The 20,549-nt window shown below is 36.2% G+C and overlaps 2 protein-coding genes across 2 annotated transcripts; both read right to left on the bottom strand.

Moving 5' to 3' along the window:
• Positions 1 to 416: 416 nt before the first annotated feature.
• On the bottom strand, positions 417 to 1,355 carry LOC141848365 (uncharacterized). Its single transcript, XM_074736392.1, has one exon. It carries the CDS (start codon positions 1,353 to 1,355, stop codon positions 417 to 419), a length of 939 nt encoding a protein of 312 aa, XP_074592493.1.
• Positions 1,356 to 7,826: 6,471 nt separating this feature from the next.
• LOC141848612 (uncharacterized) lies at positions 7,827 to 18,933 on the bottom strand. Its single transcript, XM_074736660.1, has 11 exons — positions 18,472 to 18,933; positions 18,250 to 18,344; positions 17,698 to 17,755; positions 13,770 to 13,967; positions 12,970 to 13,046; positions 11,049 to 11,131; positions 10,208 to 10,259; positions 8,773 to 8,841; positions 8,479 to 8,565; positions 8,340 to 8,401; positions 7,827 to 8,268 (listed from the first exon to the last, which is right to left on the bottom strand). The coding sequence occupies exons 1-11, from the start codon at positions 18,629 to 18,631 to the stop codon at positions 8,109 to 8,111; spliced, it is 1,101 nt and encodes a 366-aa protein (XP_074592761.1). The 5' UTR covers positions 18,632 to 18,933; the 3' UTR covers positions 7,827 to 8,108.
• Between the last annotated feature and the right edge of the window lie 1,616 nt (positions 18,934 to 20,549).

Genomic DNA, 20,549 nt, shown 5'->3' on the forward strand with positions numbered 1-20,549 from the left:
CTTCTAAATGTGATAGCACTGACATTCCCTCGAGGGTTGGAAACAGACTGGGAAGGTAGCTGACTTGATCCCTGGGCTTGTATCTGATAGAAGAACAAATCTGACCCAATTGATGCTCTATGCTCTGAATAGATGTATCAGTCCTGTTTTGATGTTGTCTCATCAGCTCATTTTGTTGCTACCTAATCTGAAGGAGAAGTGCCTCCAAATTCTGTGTAGATGATTCTGGTTTAGGTTGCTGCACTGGCTAGGCTTTAGGAAGAGCTGGCTGTTTATACAATCCTAGAGGTCTCTGAGCTTCAGGTGCTACAAATAGAGGTGGTGGCTGATATTGTTGCTGATGTGATGTATTCTCATACCTCAAATTAAGGTGATCTTTTCAATCTGGATTAAGCATTAGACATGGGATCATAAGGCTATTTATATCCATATGGCTGTGGTTGGTAAGGTTGAGATTTGGACTGAAAATCTTGTGCCACCGCTACTTGTGTTGCAAGGAAAAATTCATCATCAGATTGCACTTGGGGACACAAATCCGTAGGATGAGATGGGCTACTACAAAGTCCACAAGTCCTCATAGCTTGAACGGCTTGAGTTGAGAGTTGCTGAGTCTGACTAAGGGTCATCTGCCTAATTAGAGAAGTCAAATCCTGAAGATTAACCCTCACCTCCTGAGCCTCCAAACTCGGTCCTGTGATCTCATGCACCCCTCTAGGGATCAATGGACGACTCCCAAACTGCTGAGAATTTGCTGCCATGATGGAGATCAATTCCTTGGCTCCCTCTGGTGTCTTATTCACTAAGGCTCCCCCACTAGCTGCATCCACCATACTCCTGTCCATGAAAAGTAGACCCTCATAGAAGTACTGGATGAGTAGCTGCTCACTAATATGGTGGTGGGGGCAGCTAGAGTAAAGCTTCTTGAACCGCTCCCAATACTCGTATAATGTCTCACCAGAAAGTTGTTGAATCCCACATATGCTCTTCCTGATAGCAGTGGTCCTCAAGGCTGAAAAGAATTTCTTCAAGAACGCTCTCTTCATGTTGGCCCAAGAAGTAATAGAACTAGATGGCAAAGTGTACAACCAATCCTTCGCTCCATCAACCAGTGAGAATGGAAAAGCACTCAAATTAATATCTTTCTCAGTGATACCATGCGGCTTCATAGTAGAACAAACTATGTGAAACTCCTGAAAATGTCGAGTAGGATCCTCACCAGCTAGGCTATGAAATTTAGGAAGCAAATGGATGATCCCAGAAAGCAGCTCAAAATCAACTTTCAATTCAGGGTATTTGATACACTGAAAAGCCACATCTGGTGCTGCAAGCTCTCTTATGGTCTGATTGTTTGCCATCTGGATCTCAAGCAAAGGCTGACTACTAACAGAAACTATAGAAGATCCTCGCTGAGCTCTCCTCTGTGCATGCATGGTCCTTTCTATCTCAGTATCAAAGTTACATAAACTGAAATACGAAGACCTGGTCATGCACTTCATAACAAGCAAAATAAAATCATAAGGCACACAGAAAAGATATCAGAAAAGAAATAAAAAATTATTGCAAGATCTAAAAATTAACAAACATCATAAAAGGGTCCCCGGCAACGACGCCAAAATTGATAACGGTTTCAATTAATTATCAAGTTTTCAACAATTATGTAATATAGAGTTAACCCAAATCGTCTCTCAAGGGCCCAATACAATACTTGCAATCTTCAAATCTAATGGAATTTAGTATGTTGTTAGAAGATAAAAAAAAACTAACTAATGCTTGTTTTTGAGGGGTTTAGATGCTAGGAACAATAAAAACTCAATCACCTACTTCCTCCTAACTGTCCTAACTATCTGGAATCGAAATTTCAATTAACTACACTCCAAATATCGTAAAAAAAATGAGGACAAACAAAAATGAATAAAACTGGATAGCATGAATGAAACAGGACGGATTTAACATGAAACATGACAGAATTTTCTACTAGATAATTTAATGAACTACTTGCAGTCAAAAAGGAAGAATTCAACAAACTATAACAAAGGAAATCAGGAGTAACAAAGTAACAACTGTAAGGGAATTAAATTAACATAAAAGAGAGAACAATCAAACAAAAGAAAGCTGAAAATTACTGGAATTTATTGTTATGTATGTTGTCCACTCGCACAGGAGGAAATGAGGGTTGCGGAGCTCTATCCGATCGGCTGGAGCTTCAGCTGTGGCGTGAGGAGTGGCTGCTGCTTGAGTGGCTGGCGTGAGAGGAGTTGCTGCTGCGTTGAAAGGCTGCTGCGTTGGAGATGGAGGTTGCTGCATTGGAGGGCCGCTACGTTGGAGGGCTGGGGCGTGAGCTTCTGGCATGAGGGATTGGTGAGGGAGTCTTCTGGTGGCTTGAGATGAGGCGTGAGGGATGAAGGCATTGATGGCTTGAGGCGTTGAGGGCTGGTGGCATGAGGATGAGGGAATGGCGTGAGGGTTGGATGGGGGCGTGAGTTGCGTTGCTGGGATGGAGGCGTGAGGTGGTTTCGTGAGGGATTAGGGGTGAGGTGGCGGATGGAGATGGTGGTTGTTTGAGTGGAGATGGGCGTTGGGGGTTGTGTGCATGAGGTGAGTAGCGTGAGAGGAAGGGGATTGTGCGTGAGGTGAGTGGCTTTGGGAGCTCCTCCTTCTCTTCCCTTTTGTACTCTTTTTCTCCACCCTTCATTCCTTAGATGTAAGGTTCAGATTCATTGTAGATATCCTCCTTGCCTTTAGTAACTTAGAGTCAAATGAAGGGTTGAAATTAAGTCTTCATCATGATGTCTAACTTAGTCCTTGATGTGCCACTTAGACTTTGATGACCAAGTTGCCCTACAAATCATATTGGATAAAATATGAGTATAAAAGTGTAGGAAAATCTAAATATAATCAAAATACATCCAATTAACAATTATGTGTCATTCAAAGCATAAATGTACACCTAAAATCTTAAAATTCTTTATTAATGATGTCAATTTAATCATCAATTGTGTTAATCATCACTTGTGAGAGCAAGGTTGTAGCCTTCCTTGCTTTCTGATACTTCTCATCCATCCATCCCTGTGTTAGGATCTGTTGTTGCATTTCCATGATGCGAATTTGTGCTTTTCTTGCTCTCTCCTAGATGTGTTAAAAATTTTGATGATTAAGTTGTTTGAGTGGTGTTTTGAGCAAAGTGAGTTGCTGCTTAAGTTTATATTCGGCCGCTCTAGGGAGAATCCTTATATTTGCTTGATCCCAATTTTCCTGCACAGTGTGGGTGAAATCTAGGTGTGTGGTCCACATGTTGAAAATTTTGAAAGATTTAACTTTGTCTTCTAACTTTCAAAATGGAGATTATACATGAGACATGATCTGAAAAAACCCCTGGTAGTCAGAACTCATCATAACTGCTCCGATCCTGCTCCAACCATTGGGCATTCATCATTGCCCAGTTCAGTTTACTTACCACACACTCATTTGTCCATGTGAATTGACAACCCATGTAGTGTAAATCCTCCACCCTTGTCCTGAATGCAAACTGTTGGAAATCTGTTGTGGTATAGGAGGTCACATATATTCCTCCTCATTTATCATCCGGTAAGAGGAGTGAGTTGAAATCTCCTATGAGGTGCCAAGGCGTCACCATGTTTTCTGCAAGCTGCTACAATCCTCCCCACAATCTTCTCCAACTAGTGAGTGTTAGTTGCTCATACATAAAGGTCACTACATAGCAAGTCCCTGTAACCTTGTGTTAGATGACCATGTGAATATACTATTCTTCCTAGTCTTGGATCTCCAATGTGATGGTCTGAGGATCCCATAATAACAACATTCTACTTCTTTCAGATGTGTCAATCCGTTGTTCAATACTCCATTATTGAAACCTGGTTGCTCTCAGTCTATGGAAATGTGGAGTTATCAATTTTGCCTCCATGATGCACACTGAATCGTTCCTTCAGGAGGAAATCCGTGACCTCCTTTTGTTTGAGACCTCTAATATTCTATGCATCGATCTTTATGTGAGTTTGGGAGCCATATGTCTCCTAGAATTGGTTTTGATCTTCCTTTCTTGTTGCCTCTTATTTTTTTGTATCTGCCCATCCAGTTGTGGATCAGTAATGTCACCCCTCCCCTCCAGTCGTTCCTTGATCATCTCCTGATCATCTAGGTCAGTTCCTCCTCTTAGACTTTGCATGCCTGAGTGCTAGTTTAATGATGCAAGTCCAACTATAATGGGCTTGCAAGTGCTATCAAGAGGTATATATTAGTCATCTTCCTCCCCTTCTTCTACTGATGGTGCTTCCCCTTTGCCAGTTTTGGATCTAGTCTGAGTTGCTAAGGGCCCTGATCTTCTCTTAATTTCCTTGAGGGGGGCTTCCCCATCCCCACCTGGTTCCTCATTGAGTGTGCTAGGATTTGCTTTCTTAGTCAGCAATTGTGCTAAGCCCTCCTGAGTCTGAGCTATCTGTTACTTGCCTTTGAAATGTGATCCTGTGAGCCTCTCCTCATCCAATCTGATCTGGGCAAGAAACACAGGTGATGGGACAGTGAGACTGCAAATGTTATCCTTGCCAATGCTTGGTTGTATAGTTGCTCTAGATCTAGTTTGTACTCCTTTTCGATTTCCAGCAGGCTTAACATGTTGAATCTGATCATAATCAGTCATAATCTCCCCTTCCTTAGCTTTATAGATCGCTGCAAAAGAATTGTGTAGTTTGATATCCCCTCCTATGCAATTCCTATTGATTTTCCTTGCTAGTGCTTGTGCCTTCCTTCAGGCTCTAGCCCTAGTTTGTACCTTGTTTGAGCTACTCTCCTCACTTGTGTGTCTTGCACTTTGTTGTATTTTAGTTTACCTTGTGGGTGTACCAAGTTGTATTTTAGAGCTATGTGTTGTAAGTTCAACTTCAGGTACTTCGTCAATGGGTGTCATCTCCCCTTCCTTTCCTCCTCAAAGGGAGGCTCACATGCATGAGAGAGCGTTTAAGAGCTCTCTGTGAGTGAGAAGAAAATCATACCTTTACTTACTTTCGAAACACCTAATATAGCTGCGGAGGTGGGAGGTCTACGTGGACCGCCACACCAACCTTGAGAGGGTTACGTGGGCAATCACACATGCGAGGCATGACCCACCGACCAACCACACAAGTGGTTTGTTGGGATACGGGAGACAACCATTCATCTGTATCACTGGTGTTGTTTGGTCGTTAGCCTGACATCGCTCTCCAGGTGGGCAGCCTCACTGGGAACAATTTTACATCAAGGATTGTCAGAGGTTGGTGTCTAAAAGAGCTCGTTTAAACCAGCTCCCTTATCATTCCAGACCCACTATAGCCGCTCGAGTAGAGAAGGTCAGAGCTTAATGGGCCTCTATGGTGGTGAAGGGCATCACCCAAGCATACAAGGTTCTGATAAAATGACGACCGAACTAGGTTTACCCGGGTTGTATTACTTAGATAAAATTTACTTAGCGAAAGGATTAAAAACTAATTGGATGCCAACATATTAAGAAGAATTAATCTAAATATAAATAATTATTAGAGGGGGAGAAAGGAGAGGATATAAGACTGCCAAGTTTTGGGAAAGGGATGAATTCATGATTATAAAAAATGAGGGCTAAATTAGAAATATGTAAGAGCAAAGAAGGACTAGATAAAAATTAAACCGTAAATTAGAAATAAGGAATTGATATACCTTGGTATATTCGTCCGAGATATCAACCACGTGTGAAGTGTGTCGTTCGAGAAGTGAGTGGTACGGTCCGCATAGGAGATGTGCACTGCTCGAATTGAATGGCTCAATCAGTCTTATGTCGAAAGGAGATGGCTTGACAACATATCATACAGCCATACATTGATTTTGAGAACAAAGAACTTCAATCGTTCACTCACTTTGGGAATATTCTTAATCGAGAACATCTTCGGAAAGGGTACATGGGACTTCAGTCATGCACTCACTTGGAAACATTTTCAATCGAGAACATCCCCAGAAAGATTATGCAAGACTTCAGTCTTGCACTTTCTATAAGAACATTTTCAAGCGGGAACATCCCCGAAATAAGTTACACTATAGGAACATCCTCAATCGTGGATGTCCTCAAGAGCACTTAGGTTACAAGAACATCCTGATTGAGAATATCCCTATTGAATCGAGCCCTCCAATTTGTAGGTTCGATCATTCCTGACCGTTGCAACTCTAATGCGAAATTGCAAGTAGCTGCCACAGACGAGATCGACAGTGGCAGGTGTGACTCTCAAAGACCTTCACGCAGTGTCAAGTGTATGACGTCAATGTTATACCTTTGACACCTTATACGACTCTATGCAACTGCATGCTTCTAACGCTCGTACGTAGGCAGATATGGCTCCATGCGACCTCATGCTTCTGATAGTCCACAGGCAAACGTGGCACGACTCACGTGCACATTGAGGTTCAACAGTATAAAAGCTTTTCTTCACAAGAACACAAGTTTTCATTCGTGTTCTTCCACTTTCCTTTTTTTCAATCCAGTGCTGACTTAATCGTCGAATGGATCACGCCGATCATGTTGACGCCTGTTGATGCGTGTTGACATGTAGATGAGGTATCGTTCGAGTGCAAGGAAGTAAAAACTCTATCGGTTTGAACCCATAGGGAAGGGGCGATCGAGCAACATCGATCGGCATCGGAAATGAATTGAAAACTGTCACGTTACTTTGTGAAAAACTGTAAATATGAAAAGGACTAAATTTTGAAGGACTAAGTAAAAAAATTATCATGTTAGTTTGGGGAAAAGGAGTAAACGGTGAACAAAAGCAATATAAACTAAATTGCAAATATGTAAGAGAATGGGGAAGGATCAAATTATAAATTTCTGAAAAGGACTAAATTGCAAAATTGTAAAAAAAGAAGAACCACTTGAAAAATACCATGCTATTTTGGAGAAAGACTAAACTGTAAATAAATGCTAATAAAAAGGATTCAATTATAAAATTTTAAAAAAGGGAAGCCTAAATCGTAACATTGAAAAGAAGAAGGCCTAGATTTTAAAATTGAAAAAGGACTCAATTGCAAAGTACCATTCCACTTTGTGATTAAAAAAAGAGTAAACTGTAAATATGAAATGATTAAGGACTAAATTGTACATAAGTAGATTTAGAAAAAACAAGACAAATTTAAAAAAAAAAAAGATGACTGCCGTTCTTCAGATAATGAATGAACTGTAAATATAAGCAATAGAACTAAATTGCAAATATGTATATGAAGAAGGATCTAATCATAAATTCAGAAAAAGAAGAATTAAATTGCAAAATTAAGAGGACTGAATTCTAAAAGCAAAAAAGACAATTATAAATTGCCTTCCAGGTGTCGACAATATATTTACAAGGGAAAAAAAAATTCGGTTTGATATGTTGCATGTCTCATGAACATCTAATATAAATTAATATTATTTTTTAAATTATTAAAATTTTAATTTAAATTTTAAATCTTAAAATATTAAATTTTAAATTAAAAATTATATTAAATACTCACGAGGTGTAACATAAATTACGCAATATCAAACAACACAATAATAATTTTATTAGAGTTCTCCTTTTTTTATTTTTTATTGTTTATTTATATATAAATAATTTAAAATTTTTCAATAAAAGTTACAAGAGAGAAGAGGAGGGAGAGGAGGAAAAGTATAAAACCACAATTTTATATGTAGTTTTGTGAGTAAAGCTTTTCCCTCCTTCCTCTTGATTCGGTCCCACGAAAGTTTCCCATTGGCCATCAAAATAAATCGGAAAGCGCACGCAACAGCCAACCCAGATGCCCAACATCCTTTGATTACGATCAAGAGTAAATCAAAGATATATCACAACTGGATGTAGTCATTTTAATTGCCATTCAAATTATTTCTGAAGTGTGATCACACAACTAACTAACTAATAGCTAAACAGAATCAGACAACAGATGCAGTTGATACTCTTGCAGATGTTAATGGACGACATCGGTCGTTCAGATCCATTCCGTTACAATGACTTGTTTCTGATTCCGCTGCCTTCGTATGTTCTATCGACAAATCACTTAAACAACTAATTCTTCGTGTGAATTTGCTTCAGTTTCAATGGTGGCATATCGCTGAACCCCCTACCTTACTTCAGCAAACTTGTGATAGATGAAGCTTGTGGTTTGACAGCCTCAACTCCTGAGCATTGGGTCTCAACCGCTGCTCGATTCGTATCATGCTCTTCCGCAGCCTCTTCATCCCTTTTGATATTCTCCGCAACCTGCGCACTCCTATCCTTCTTGCGCCTGAAGAAATTGATGAGAAAGCTTGTTCATCCTCTGTCAGAGTGATAAAGAACCGGAAGCATAATAAATACCATGAATAAACCACGAGTCCGGTCGCGACGGCTGCAAAAGCTATGAAGTACATCCAGTCAACCTTCAAGGAACCAAAAAAGATTTATCTCCAGCTATTAGCTTTATGATTCGTTTATTCGTCGCAACAAAATGATTAACCTTCTCGTGATAGGCGAAGATACGGATTAGAACAGCCCACATGTCGGAGGTCAGCAGTGAAAGGTTAAGCAGTGTGGCTCCACATATCTGAATGAGATTAAGATGAACAAAATGAACAAACGATTAAGTGGAAAGCATATTTATAATCATAATTTAAGCATGTTATTAGAACAAGATCATTAATAGTTCTTCCATGTATATTTACGAGACGAATTACTATTACCCATGGCATCAAACTATCTATTCGGCGATGAGTAATAAATTATAAGCTTCGTAAATGCATATTGAGCCTACCTTAAGAATTATAGGGACAGTAGAATAGAATAAGAACATTGCCAATGCAAACCCAATAAATGGTAGTACCTGAAATCACATATCAGAAAATTAAATTAGGGATAGTCGAAGGAACGTAAAAGTTCATACAGTAATGTAGCCTACACCTGGTTTCAGATATAACAACTCAACTAAATCTTTGCAAGGTTACCAAAAAGTTCATACAGTTCATATCTCAGCAGAGTTCGAAACTAATGTAAAAGAAACTTGATACTGCATCATGTAATTCATCCAAGTCATTGAATTGGGGAACTGAAGCGAATTAGCTGAAGGCTTTTCCTTTGTTTTAGTGGAAAATAAATATATATGCACATCTTAGGCATCAAAAAGCCATTAATATTAATCTCGTAAACATAAATATTAACCACCTTAGGATATCCAGTAGAGGCTCTAAAGTCTAAACTATTTATTTTTGTGAGTACATAATATCAAGTCTCCTCGATTGACAATCTGAAAGTTAAATATTTATGCATATAGTACTTCAGAGTAACTTCAAGATGACGGTACGTAACCCTTTCTTCTTCACGCTTAGGTAAATTGGTTGACCTACAATTTCTACATCGCATGATCTTCTTGATAGTTAACCGAAGCAGTATCATTTTATTTATTGATAGTTTTAGGGTGAGTTAATCATTTTATATTTTAGTGATTTGGCTTGAAAATTAGATCAACAACTTTGTTACAGGATCAGGAATTTATGCTTTGTTAGTACATTAGTGGCAGAATGAATTATCAAGGGAAGCACATATATATAGTAGAATAAAGGTTCATTATCTATCGACCATATTTGGAGGCATCTCTAACAATTAGAAGGCAGATGGGTACAAAGTTCACTGCTTTCATGCCTCATTCAAACAATAAGTTGCAGAAATCAGTGGATAAGAAAGCTATACGAATGCACCAAAATAATAAAGCATCTACAATAGCTGAAACACGGCATGAGAGCTTATCAAAAGTTTTGGGGGAAGGGGGAAAAAAATAAGAACACAGGTTCTGGATTGTACAGATTCACTATTCTGTTGGGGACAGTAAAGCAAGTAACTTGGATATGAAACTAGTGAAAGTCTCAGTTCCTGCTAAAGGTTTTGGATGGCAAAGATTAAATGAGATGCAATGAGTAAAAAAAAAAAAGATCAAACTAATTTGTTGATGTTAGCATCACAAAATAGGCACCACATTCTCATTTAGAACAAGAAAACATGCACTCAGATTCTCGTTTTAGGATCTCTGCCGAGAAAACATTCTAATAGTACTTAAGGATATATGCTCTAAGCATGCATAAAAATTAGAAGCAATTGAACCAAACTTGTCTTGACCATGGCAAATATCCATTACGTGTAAGTGCAAGTGTATATGGATGCAAATATGATTGCACAAACATTAAGACTAGACTTACTGCTCCAGCCGTCCAATTGACACTTCTAAGCTCGTTCCGCTCAAGTATGCTTCTATGAATAGTTGAGGAAAAGAAGAATTAAACAAAATCTGCATGTTCCAAGTCATTAAGAGAATAAAAATGGTTCAATCAAAGATCTAATATATTTCTCCAGTTGATTCGCTGAGGAATGCAATTACAATCTTTCATGAACATCTTGAGATGGTCTACAAAAAATGTAGACATGAGAACTGTAGCATATATCTAGATTTTGCCACCCATTACCTATTTCGCAGGTCGGTGATACTTGAATAGTGTTTTCTTCTTTTGCACAGAATCATAGATTAAGCTACTTGCAGCAAGCCAAAAATTCTATAAGCATATGAGGGAAGATATACTAATTACTAATGATCAAATTTAGAAGATTCAGTTAGAATCCCAACTTGCTTCATCTGCCTTGTTTATTTATGTTCTTAAAAACATTTAATGCAAGTTGGTATCAGAAATAAGAGATCAAATTTCAGTTTTTTCTTCAAGAAAAGCATAAGGGAAATGGCTGTGATTGATCGTTCTATGCTTCTAGGAAAGGCAAAAAAAAGGAATCATATGGCTCCACATTTACGCAGACTCAACCTGCATCACAATATTCCTTTGTTGGCTACAAGGTTTCTATTGCCTACAAGGAAGCCATACAGCAAATTTTGCAGATAGCTTGACATTCTACATCTTATCGGAAAGGATGCACAGATTTCTATCGATCAAATTGGAAATCAAGAAACATAAACATTCTTGTGGCGAACAGTTATCTCTGATTTTATAATAAGTAATGAAAATAAGGGCACAGCAAAATGAACAAGGATACATTTGAATAGCACTAATAACAGCTCCAAATGCTCCAAGCATTGCCATCAATTCAATTCTACTTGAGCTCTTGACAATGAATTCCTGAACAATGTAAAGAAAAAATAAAAACAAAATGAAAAGAATTTCCTTAGTAGATAATGAATTACTTCTTTAAAGTTATGTTGAAGCAAGAAAGTTTTACAAGACTAGACAGATACATAAAAGGAATAAAATTAGTTAGGCAGATATGTCGAGAAGAAAATGATATTACTCCATTTTTTTCTTCTAAAAAAAATATCATTTGACAATGAACATCTACAGTTTGCGGGTTCTTTCTAAAAAACGCCCCTCCAATAAGTGGGGTGACCTATGTATGGCTACTGAAAACTGACAAGGCTGCTTTAGATTAGCTTCTTAAATTGTTCATCAATCAAATGTCAACCAGGTATGATAGCTGCTGCATATTGACTCATGCCACCCTTAGTCGATAAATAGATCTTTCAGAAAGAAAATAAAACTAATGGAAATCAAATTGAAATAAACTAATCTGCAGAAGATGCAGCACTACTCAGTTCTATAGACAGAAAATACTAGAAAGGAAAATGAAAAACAGGAAGAAATCTTCTTCAGTGACTGGATTAAATGTCCTTAGGCCACCTTGATGATTCTTCAGGCAAGAGGTTGTGCTTTCATGATTCATGAACTTCCTCAGATTACTAAACAACAATGAAGAGTTTGTGAATGAAGAGTTGCTGGAAAAAACAATCTACCAGTCTACACAATTGTACAGAGATTTTCTATTCCTGGTCATATATCAACACTATATTAATAGCAGAAAATGTGAATGCATCTCCCAGTATTCTCAAAAAAATTAATAATAATAAAAAAGAAGAAAATAAAACAACCATCCCAAACATTCAAGATGTCAGGAAATGGCCTGATCCAGTTTTACATTGTTCATAGTCCCCTGAGGTTTGGACAGGCAACCTGAATCAACTGAAATAATGACCACAGATACGTCTTGCATGGTTTGAGCTTTGAACACTGAACCTTGATTCAAACACAGCTTTGGTTCTAGTCTAGTACCCAACTAAGTTTAATGAGGTGACCATTCACCCACAAACTAAGCTATTAGGAATTGATTAAATTAATTTTATGATCTCAGATGTAAAAATAATAATAATAATCCAAGTATCAAACACCATGATCTTATAGATGTGACAAAGCATAGGGGAACATGTAGAGAAATAGAAGATGAGCGATTGAGTTCATTTTTTTTAGTAATTCAGGTATCCAACTCTTCAAACCGACTAATCCTGAAAGGTGATCGGCTCGGCCTCATAAAAGTTTCCACCTGTCACCAGGGTAAATCGGGAAGCACAAATGACATGTCGCTCTGCAGCAACGTTCCAGGGTTATGAGCGGTTGAGTTCATTATCTTAGCTCCAATACCATGCTTAATCAAGTGGATAAGTGCATACCAAATGCTTAAGCTATCAGGAAAAGCCAAATCCAGGCCTTTATATCCTTGATTAAAAGAAAGTGGGAAAACAAGGAGACTCCTTGCAATCTTTAGCCAAAAACCACATGGTTGTACAAGCACGGATAGTCACACATTGGCATTAATGGGACCATGCTAGAGACTAAGCACCTAAGATCTGTATTCATTTCTCCAATTAACCATATTTTATACATCTTTTCTTCTTACACAGGGTAGATCAAGTCCCTACCTTGGAAAATCAATAACTAATGACTTACAGCAAACAAAAAGTAACTGAATTATCAGAGTTAAATTCAATGAGACATGTTTCATGAAAGAGGGAAATACACTCATTTAACATGTCATTATTTCCTAGAGAATATAAATAGTAACCAAAAAAATTAAGAAGCTATAGAATTAATAGAAAAAGGTAGTGGAGGGGATGAGAAGTGAAGCACACCTCACCAACGTTGCTAATTGCATATAATGTAGAACCAACAATGACTAACAAATCACCTTTCACAGGGTTAGGTCCTCCTGTAACAATGAAATAGTGAAAAGAAAAGGGCAAATCAATTAATCAAATGTTGCACAACTCCAGTTATACATGGATTGTCATGCACGACAAAAGGCGCCTAGTTCCTTAATAAATCATGATATTACTTCTATAGCTACAAGTATTTTGTTTCTCATGCAATAGTAAAGATTGATCAGATGTTCACTTTGCATGCGCTGAAAGAGAAGAGAAAATCCATTAGAATTTAATTCTCTTAATTTTGATGTTTTTGAAGGGAATAGAATGTATGACAACCTGATCTAATTTCAATGACATTATAACCGCCCATGGACCTATGGAACATATGATTATTGCTCTAATTCATTGACATGGTAAATGCCCACGAACATGTAATGGACCATAGATTTTCCTCTCAGTTCCTTAACTTATTAGTCAACTCGAGAATTATTTTCTAACTACCCAAGTATGCCTGGAATGTCAGTAAACCTGACTTTAAAAAATGTTGATTGGGCCATATCATTTAGCTTTCTATCCTCCATCATCAAATTAATTTGATGGATTGGTTTGATTTGTCCACTTTGTAATTTTATTTGGAACAAAAATTGCTTCATGTACCTATTTAAATGAGGTATAGTTTGTGTTACTAAGCCTAATCCAAAGTTAGATAATCCTGGTTAGTGAATTTGTTGAAACTAGAGAAATTAAAAAACAGAATTGAACAATTTCAATATAAATCAACTGACCCTGTGCGCGATCACTAGCATGAACATCAGAAAACACCACCATAACAAGACCTGCTACACAAATACCAACACCAAGAAACTTTCTGAATCCATACTTTGTCTTCAGGAACAACCAAGTGAAAAGTATAACACATGGAATTGCCCAACAATCCAGGAGCATGACGCTTGTTAAAGATGTGTACTGGTAGGATTTTACAACTACAAAAAAACAAAGTTAATAGGTAATCAAATTTAACAAGGAGAGGCAACACAAATTTTGAGAAGAAATAAATATAGCAAATTGCATAAATGTATCAAGCACAAGTGATAGCACTAATAAAAATATGATACTGGAATTTTAATTCAACTAAATGCCATGAGATACATCAATTATAGTTTGTTGATTAGAGAGGTTCAACAGTATATATTCAAGTATGGACAAAGCTACTCAACCTGCACTTGCATGTCTAAAATTAGAAAAAAGTTCTATCGCACCGATCCAGTCAAATTCTTTTAATGCCATTACTAGCTAAAGAAAATGTTAAAATTGCAGTTGGAAAGGAATATGATATGGACAATTATAGGTGCATTATTGCCACAAGTATGCCAGCTAAATTATGGCAGCATATCCTTGATAGTTAAGAACAAAGAGAGATATCAGTTCCATTAAAATAAGGAAGACATTGAAGTCCAGATACCCAGGTCACTGATTGCAATTGTTCTATCATTTATTTTCTTCTCCATTCATCTACTTCATTGTTCTGATGATAGATCAAACCACGAAATTACTTGTAGACATTAACAAGTACAAAATGCCTATCAAGTTTAAATGTTAAGTATAATCATAAACCTAATGCATCTTTGTTAGATTGGAGCTTGGTGATGCAGAAATGAATAATTAAATTATCAAAAGAGCACTCCTGTTTCTGAATCATCAAAGGGGTGTCCCATTTTGATTTATCATCAAAACAGTGTCTCGGCTAGGTTTTCCTCCCAAATTTATGACTCTAAACTCATTGCAACCTAAACAACCTGACCAAAAAACCCAACCGGCTACCCAATCAGTCTTGTTATTGTAATTATGTCCTAAGTGGTCATGTTCAACTATGAGTTTTGATGTATTAAACATTTTGATGTATTAAGAAAAGCGTACCTATGTTTTTGATATGTACATATAGTTGCGCGAAGACTTAGTAGAATGCACATAGAGCTCACGAGGCTTGACTTAGAGCAGCGAGATGTGGTCAACTTAATAGCTCGTGGTCCCTTGAAGATCGAAGAAGGATGACATGGGACATTCAACGGACAGCAGGATGAGCATTGAAATGACATCAATAATGGCAATTGAAGGAGGTACACTATGTAGGTGAACAAGTAAAGGATTACATGTGGAATGAGCCATTCGTAAGCAAAATCAAGTTGTAAAGGTGCATTCTTAAACGAGTTGTGAAAGTTGAGTCATTGGTTAGGGTAGCTCTTGACTTAAATAAGAACTCAACCACCAAATTGGTCATAGTCGAGGATACAGTGGATTGGAAGGTGCTCCAATCAATTAGTGTGCTGAGTTGATTGAGGAGTCAACTTCAGTTGGATGGCTCACGAATTTCTATTCAGAGTTTAGTTGAGATTTTAGTCAGTTGGGCAGTTGATTGAATAAGTTGAGTCGACTAAGTAGTCTACCAAATCACTGACATGTGTTAGAAAGAAGACTATTAATTGGGTAGAGGAAAACTATAGCAGTCAAATTGCATATGCAATAAAGTAGCTCAGTTGACTGAAATAGTCATTAGTAGGTTGGACGATCGACTGATGCTCAGTGGAATCGGCTAAAAGATTTGTTGGTAAACTAAAGGTTGAAGCAATTGTGAATAGTCGACTAGAAATGCAGTCAATCAAGTGGCCTGCGGCAAAATAGAAAAGTGAAACTAAAGACAACTAGGAAGCTATATTAGGAGGCAAATTGTGCTTAACTTCTTACATTTCTGAGTTTTCTCAATGTAATCCAGGTGTTGTACTTCTTACTTACTTCTACTAGTTCTCATTCATTATAAGAACACTCTTAAATTGTAAGAGGTTTTCCATGTCTAGAAGAATTCGAGAAGGAGAAAACCAGTAGTGATTCGAGAGTGACTCACCGAAGAATCATAAACTGTGGAATAGGAACCAACAATTCCGAACCACATAACCAATCATGTTAGTGCTCATCTTTTCGTGCTCTTTATTTTCCACTACACTATCCTTATTTAATTGATCCATTAGCAAGAGTAAGAATCTTAAATTGTAGGTTAAGCGCTATTCGGCCTCCCCCCCCCCCCCCCCCCCCCCCACCCCCCTCTCTAGTCATCTAACCATCTTCTTACCGGTCCCAATAGGTCTAATGTGTAAACATAAGCAAACTCATATAGCATTTTTGTGAAATCTACTAAGTGAGTTATAAATTATTCTTAAAAATCATAAATTTTATTTTTTTAAAAAAAGTAATCAAAACAAAACTGGAACAAATTTTTAAAAGATACTACATGAGTTATAGATTTTAAAAAGAATATCAGAAAATATATAATTTTTTAAAAAGTTATAAATTTAAGAGCAAATTTTTTTTTCAAAAATAAGTGAAATGTAATAAAAAAATGTGATATTTTTTGTCAAAATTGTCATGTAACATTTTGGTCAAAAGTGTTACGCGATCATATATAGTAGTTTGGGCCAAAACTATTATGTCATCATTTTCACCTTAAATTTTGAACTTAAATAGATAAATCCATTGTAGGAGGTTATTGGAATCCACTCGTGCTTTCAAAGTGGCCACACAACTCAAAAATAGTCATTGGCCAAAACTACCAAATGGTCACTTTAGTCAAATTTTGCATATAAATAGACACATGCACTTCAATAAGCTATTGGAGTCTACTCATATTTTCAAAGTGATCAAATGACAAAATATGGTCATGTAGCAATCTTGGCTAAAAGCGTTACGTGGTCATTTTTAGTTAAAAGTTGAATCTAAATAAATAGATGCACTCTAGGATTTTATTGGAGTCCATATATGTTTTTAAAGTGACCATAACTTCAAAAATAGTATATAGAAGTTTTGGTCAATCTTGCTACATGTTCATTTTCTACTCAAATTTTGAATTTGAATAGAAAGATACAATTTGGGAATTGTTGGAATCTATTATTTTTTAAAGTGATGAAACAACTAAAAAATGACCATATAACATGACTGTAGTAATTTTGGCCAAAATTAAATGATTTTAGTTTTGATCAATTTTATCACTATTATTTTTTTTTAAATACATTTGGTCATATTTTATTTTAAATATATAACCTCTTTAAAAAATGTATACTTTTAGAAGTCATAGTTCATGTAGCAATTTTAAAAAAGTTTATAGCAAATATAATTACACTTTTCTCTCTATTACTTTTTTTTTTTTGCAAAGTTTAAGATTTTTTAATATATTTTTTTAAAAAATTATAAATCACATAGTGGTTTTGACCAATGTTGCTATATAAGTTTACTTAAGTGTGCATTATCAGTTGGCGGCTAGTTTGATTCTTTTAGGTGGGTAGTGATGAATTCTAGTGGGCTTGAGGGAGTTTATGGCATCACACTTCAAGTAGTCGTCCCTTTGACATTTTAAAAAAATAAAGTTTTAGTTTTTACCCAATCAAATTCATTGATTTTTATTCTACTAAATTTTGCAGTTTGGGTACTAGTTAGTGTGTGTTTTCAAACATGATCCATCACCAATTTAATCATCTTTACAAGAAGACACATTGTGAGTAGATTTTTTCCACTTAATTGTGATTGCAGTAGTCAATAAATTCTTATCAGTTATTGAAATATAACTAATGAATTCATAAATTTTGATTGTGTACTATCATCATTAAAAAGCTTCATTATGTAGAATTCTATGGCTGTATAGAGTAAATATCACAGAGAAGCACTCACCAATGAAATTGGCTTCCACATCAACAATAGCAAGCATCAGATAATAATACCAACTTATCTGTCCAAAAGACAAAGCAAGTCATAAATTGCAATCCGTCTCTTTAAATAGAAGAAGAATCACTGATGAACTAATATAATTACAGCAAGTGCCACAAGCAAGTAAAGTACCACCTAGCAACAACTTTTCTAAAGGGGGAAAACAGCTATTCCAAGGAAATATTCTTTCTATAAAGCTACGGTATAAAGTTATTCTTTATTGCTCTTAGCTAATTGGATAATGCACATCATTGAGAGGAGAATAATTCTTGAAAACTCTAACCAGAAAGCATCTTAGTCAACAATAGTTAACTTAAAGGTTACTCCGTGTGCCATGTCTCAGTCGAGACTTGGAATCCTGCAAATTCCATAGAAGAGCGGCCAATTTTGACCTAAAATTCAATTCAGTCCAAATACATAAGACAAGTCCCTAACAATCTGAAAGGATAGACACAATATGCTCCGGGCATTTCAAACAAACCAGAAATGATGACAGGCAGGGAGTTAGCACAGCACCTGGAGCGGTTTCCTTTTGAAGATGACAATAGAACCATAAACTATAGCAAGGAGAACATAATTCAAGAAGGATTGAGACGTGGGAGCGTTCACGCCTGAAACCATTAAAAGAAAAAACAGATCACCCAGTAAAGTAAGAACCTCCAAAATCGCACCTTTATCATCTTTCTAATATCAATCACCGCAACACCAACTAAAATGGAGCAAGAAAAGAGAGCAAACCTCGTCTGGCGAGCTCGGACGAGGAGAATCCGGTGGAGGTGATGAGAAGCGAGACGAATTGCCCGAGCAGCAGCCCCATGAGAGCCCGCTTCGTCCGTATCTTGTTCCACCTCTCGCGAATCGAGTTGCGCGAGGTCTCGGAAAGAAAGAGCGGCGCCATGTCTCCTCCTTTTTCTCGCCCACCGTCGCCTCCTCCTCCTCCTCCTCCTCCTCCTTTGCTCCAATAAAAATTGGATTTTTGTCGCACCTTTTAAGAGCGAGCGCTTATATAGGCGTCCACAGTCGGAAGCACGCCCGGGAGCAGGCAAAAGGACAAAAATGGCGAGGCGGCGAGGGCGTGATGATTGCGTACGACAACATCGGACGGCTGCGGAGGAAGGTGAAGCGTCTTGGCTTGGTGCTGAAAAATTTGGGGGCTTTGGAGACGACGAAAGGCGGATTTTGGATTCCAAAAGTCTCACCTTTTGGAGGTCGATGTGAGGAGCAGAAAGGGGAAGCTTCATACTTTATATTTCAAATATTATAAAAATATATCTACCATTATAAAATTATTAAATATCACATACACCCTTCTCAACCTAAAACCTATCTAAATTATTCCATATTTTAAATTAATAAAATATATGAAATGTTTATATCATAGTTTTGATAATTATTTATTCTCTTTTTTTCTATTCTACTCAATTGTGTTACTTTTTAATTGTTTTTTTTTATTTTAACTTTGCAAAATATTAAATAAGTTTACATAAAAATATAAAATGGCTATTGATTAAACTAAAAACTAAAGACACATCCTTTAATTTTGAAATGTAAATAATGAGATTGAGAGAGAAAAATTCATGTATACAAGATTGAATATTGTACTACACATCTATATGCTATTTTGATTAACAATATATTGTACTATACATCTATATGTGCTATTTTTTTAAGAGAGTTGACCAAAACGATTCATTTACAAGACTATTTTACATTTGTACCTTTTAATAAAGATTTTAATAGAGATGACTTGCGTTGGATGTCTATATTCTTTGGTGCATTAATCCACAATATTTATTAATTTATTTAGACAAGGGGCGCCATATTTTTTTTTTCAAATCATCATTGAATGTCATTTTTTTATTATTTTATTAAAAAATTATCTAAATAACTTATGTATAATTATTCAATTATCCTCTATATATTATTTTTATTATTACCTCCCATCTAAATCTTAAATTAAGGATGTATTGTAGTAGTTACAAAATCGTAACTATTACAACATAAATATTAGATGAGTAAGTCAAATCCACATTGTTGCAACTACGATTAGCAATTATAAAATCGTAACTGCTACAATATGAATTCGCATTGTTGTAGTTACGATTAGTAACTACAAAACTGTAGCTGTTATAATAATGTAGCAACTACGATTTCGTAGGTGCTACAGTGTGGATGGTAGGTGCATGAATAGAATTGAATACGCGTTATAACAACTATGAAATTATAACTGCTAGAATGTAAATATTTTTGAACATGTTAAATATGCATTGCAATAACTACTAAATCGTAGTTGTTATAATATATTCGATTGATTCAAAATTTAGACGAGAGTTAATAATGAGTGCAATGTACTAGAAAATAATTGGATAATTATACGTAATTATTGATAACGTGGACTACCCTTTCATAAAAATAAAAAAAAAATGCGCCTTGATGATTTAAAAAATAAGAGTGCTCTTTTGACTTTTGCTCTTTATTTTATCCTTGAAAATGATTAGGTCTTGAAAGGGATACATTTCTTAATTAATTAATAGAGGCATGGATATTTAACTAAGCATCAACATAAAGTTATATAGATTAGTAGTTACAAAAATCAATAATATAGGAAAACCTAATTTAAAACTTTGCTCAACATATCAAAATATCTTGATCATAATATGACTACTTAGGATACGATTTCACAAATAGATTAAATCTGGATTGAATCAACTATAGAAATTATTCATTAGCAAACAAATGTGTGATCTTATTTACTTGAGTTGATTAAATTAAAATGAGCGTTTGAACTATATATGTTATCCAAGAAGATCTTTTAA

The sequence above is a fragment of the Curcuma longa genome, chromosome 17 (assembly GCF_044706935.1).
Source record: "Curcuma longa cultivar G26 ecotype Majalengka, Jawa Barat chromosome 17, ITB_CL_G26_1.1, whole genome shotgun sequence".
Classification (NCBI taxonomy): Eukaryota; Viridiplantae; Streptophyta; class Magnoliopsida; order Zingiberales; family Zingiberaceae; genus Curcuma; species Curcuma longa.

Bases quoted from the DNA above. Each gene is read 5' to 3' on its own strand.
- LOC141848365 (XM_074736392.1), bottom strand. From the start codon at position 1,355: ATGGCAAACAATCAGACCATAAGAGAGCTTGCAGCACCAGATGTGGCT.
- LOC141848612 (XM_074736660.1), bottom strand. From the start codon at position 18,631: ATGGCGCCGCTCTTTCTTTCCGAGACCTCGCGCAACTCGATTCGCGAG. The intron at 18,345-18,471 runs GTTTGCTCTCTT...TAATGGTTTCAG, and splicing joins GTCCGAGCTCGCCAGACGAG to GCGTGAACGCTCCCACGTCT. The intron at 8,566-8,772 runs GTAGGCTCAATA...AATCTCATTCAG, and splicing joins CTGTCCCTATAATTCTTAAG to ATATGTGGAGCCACACTGCT.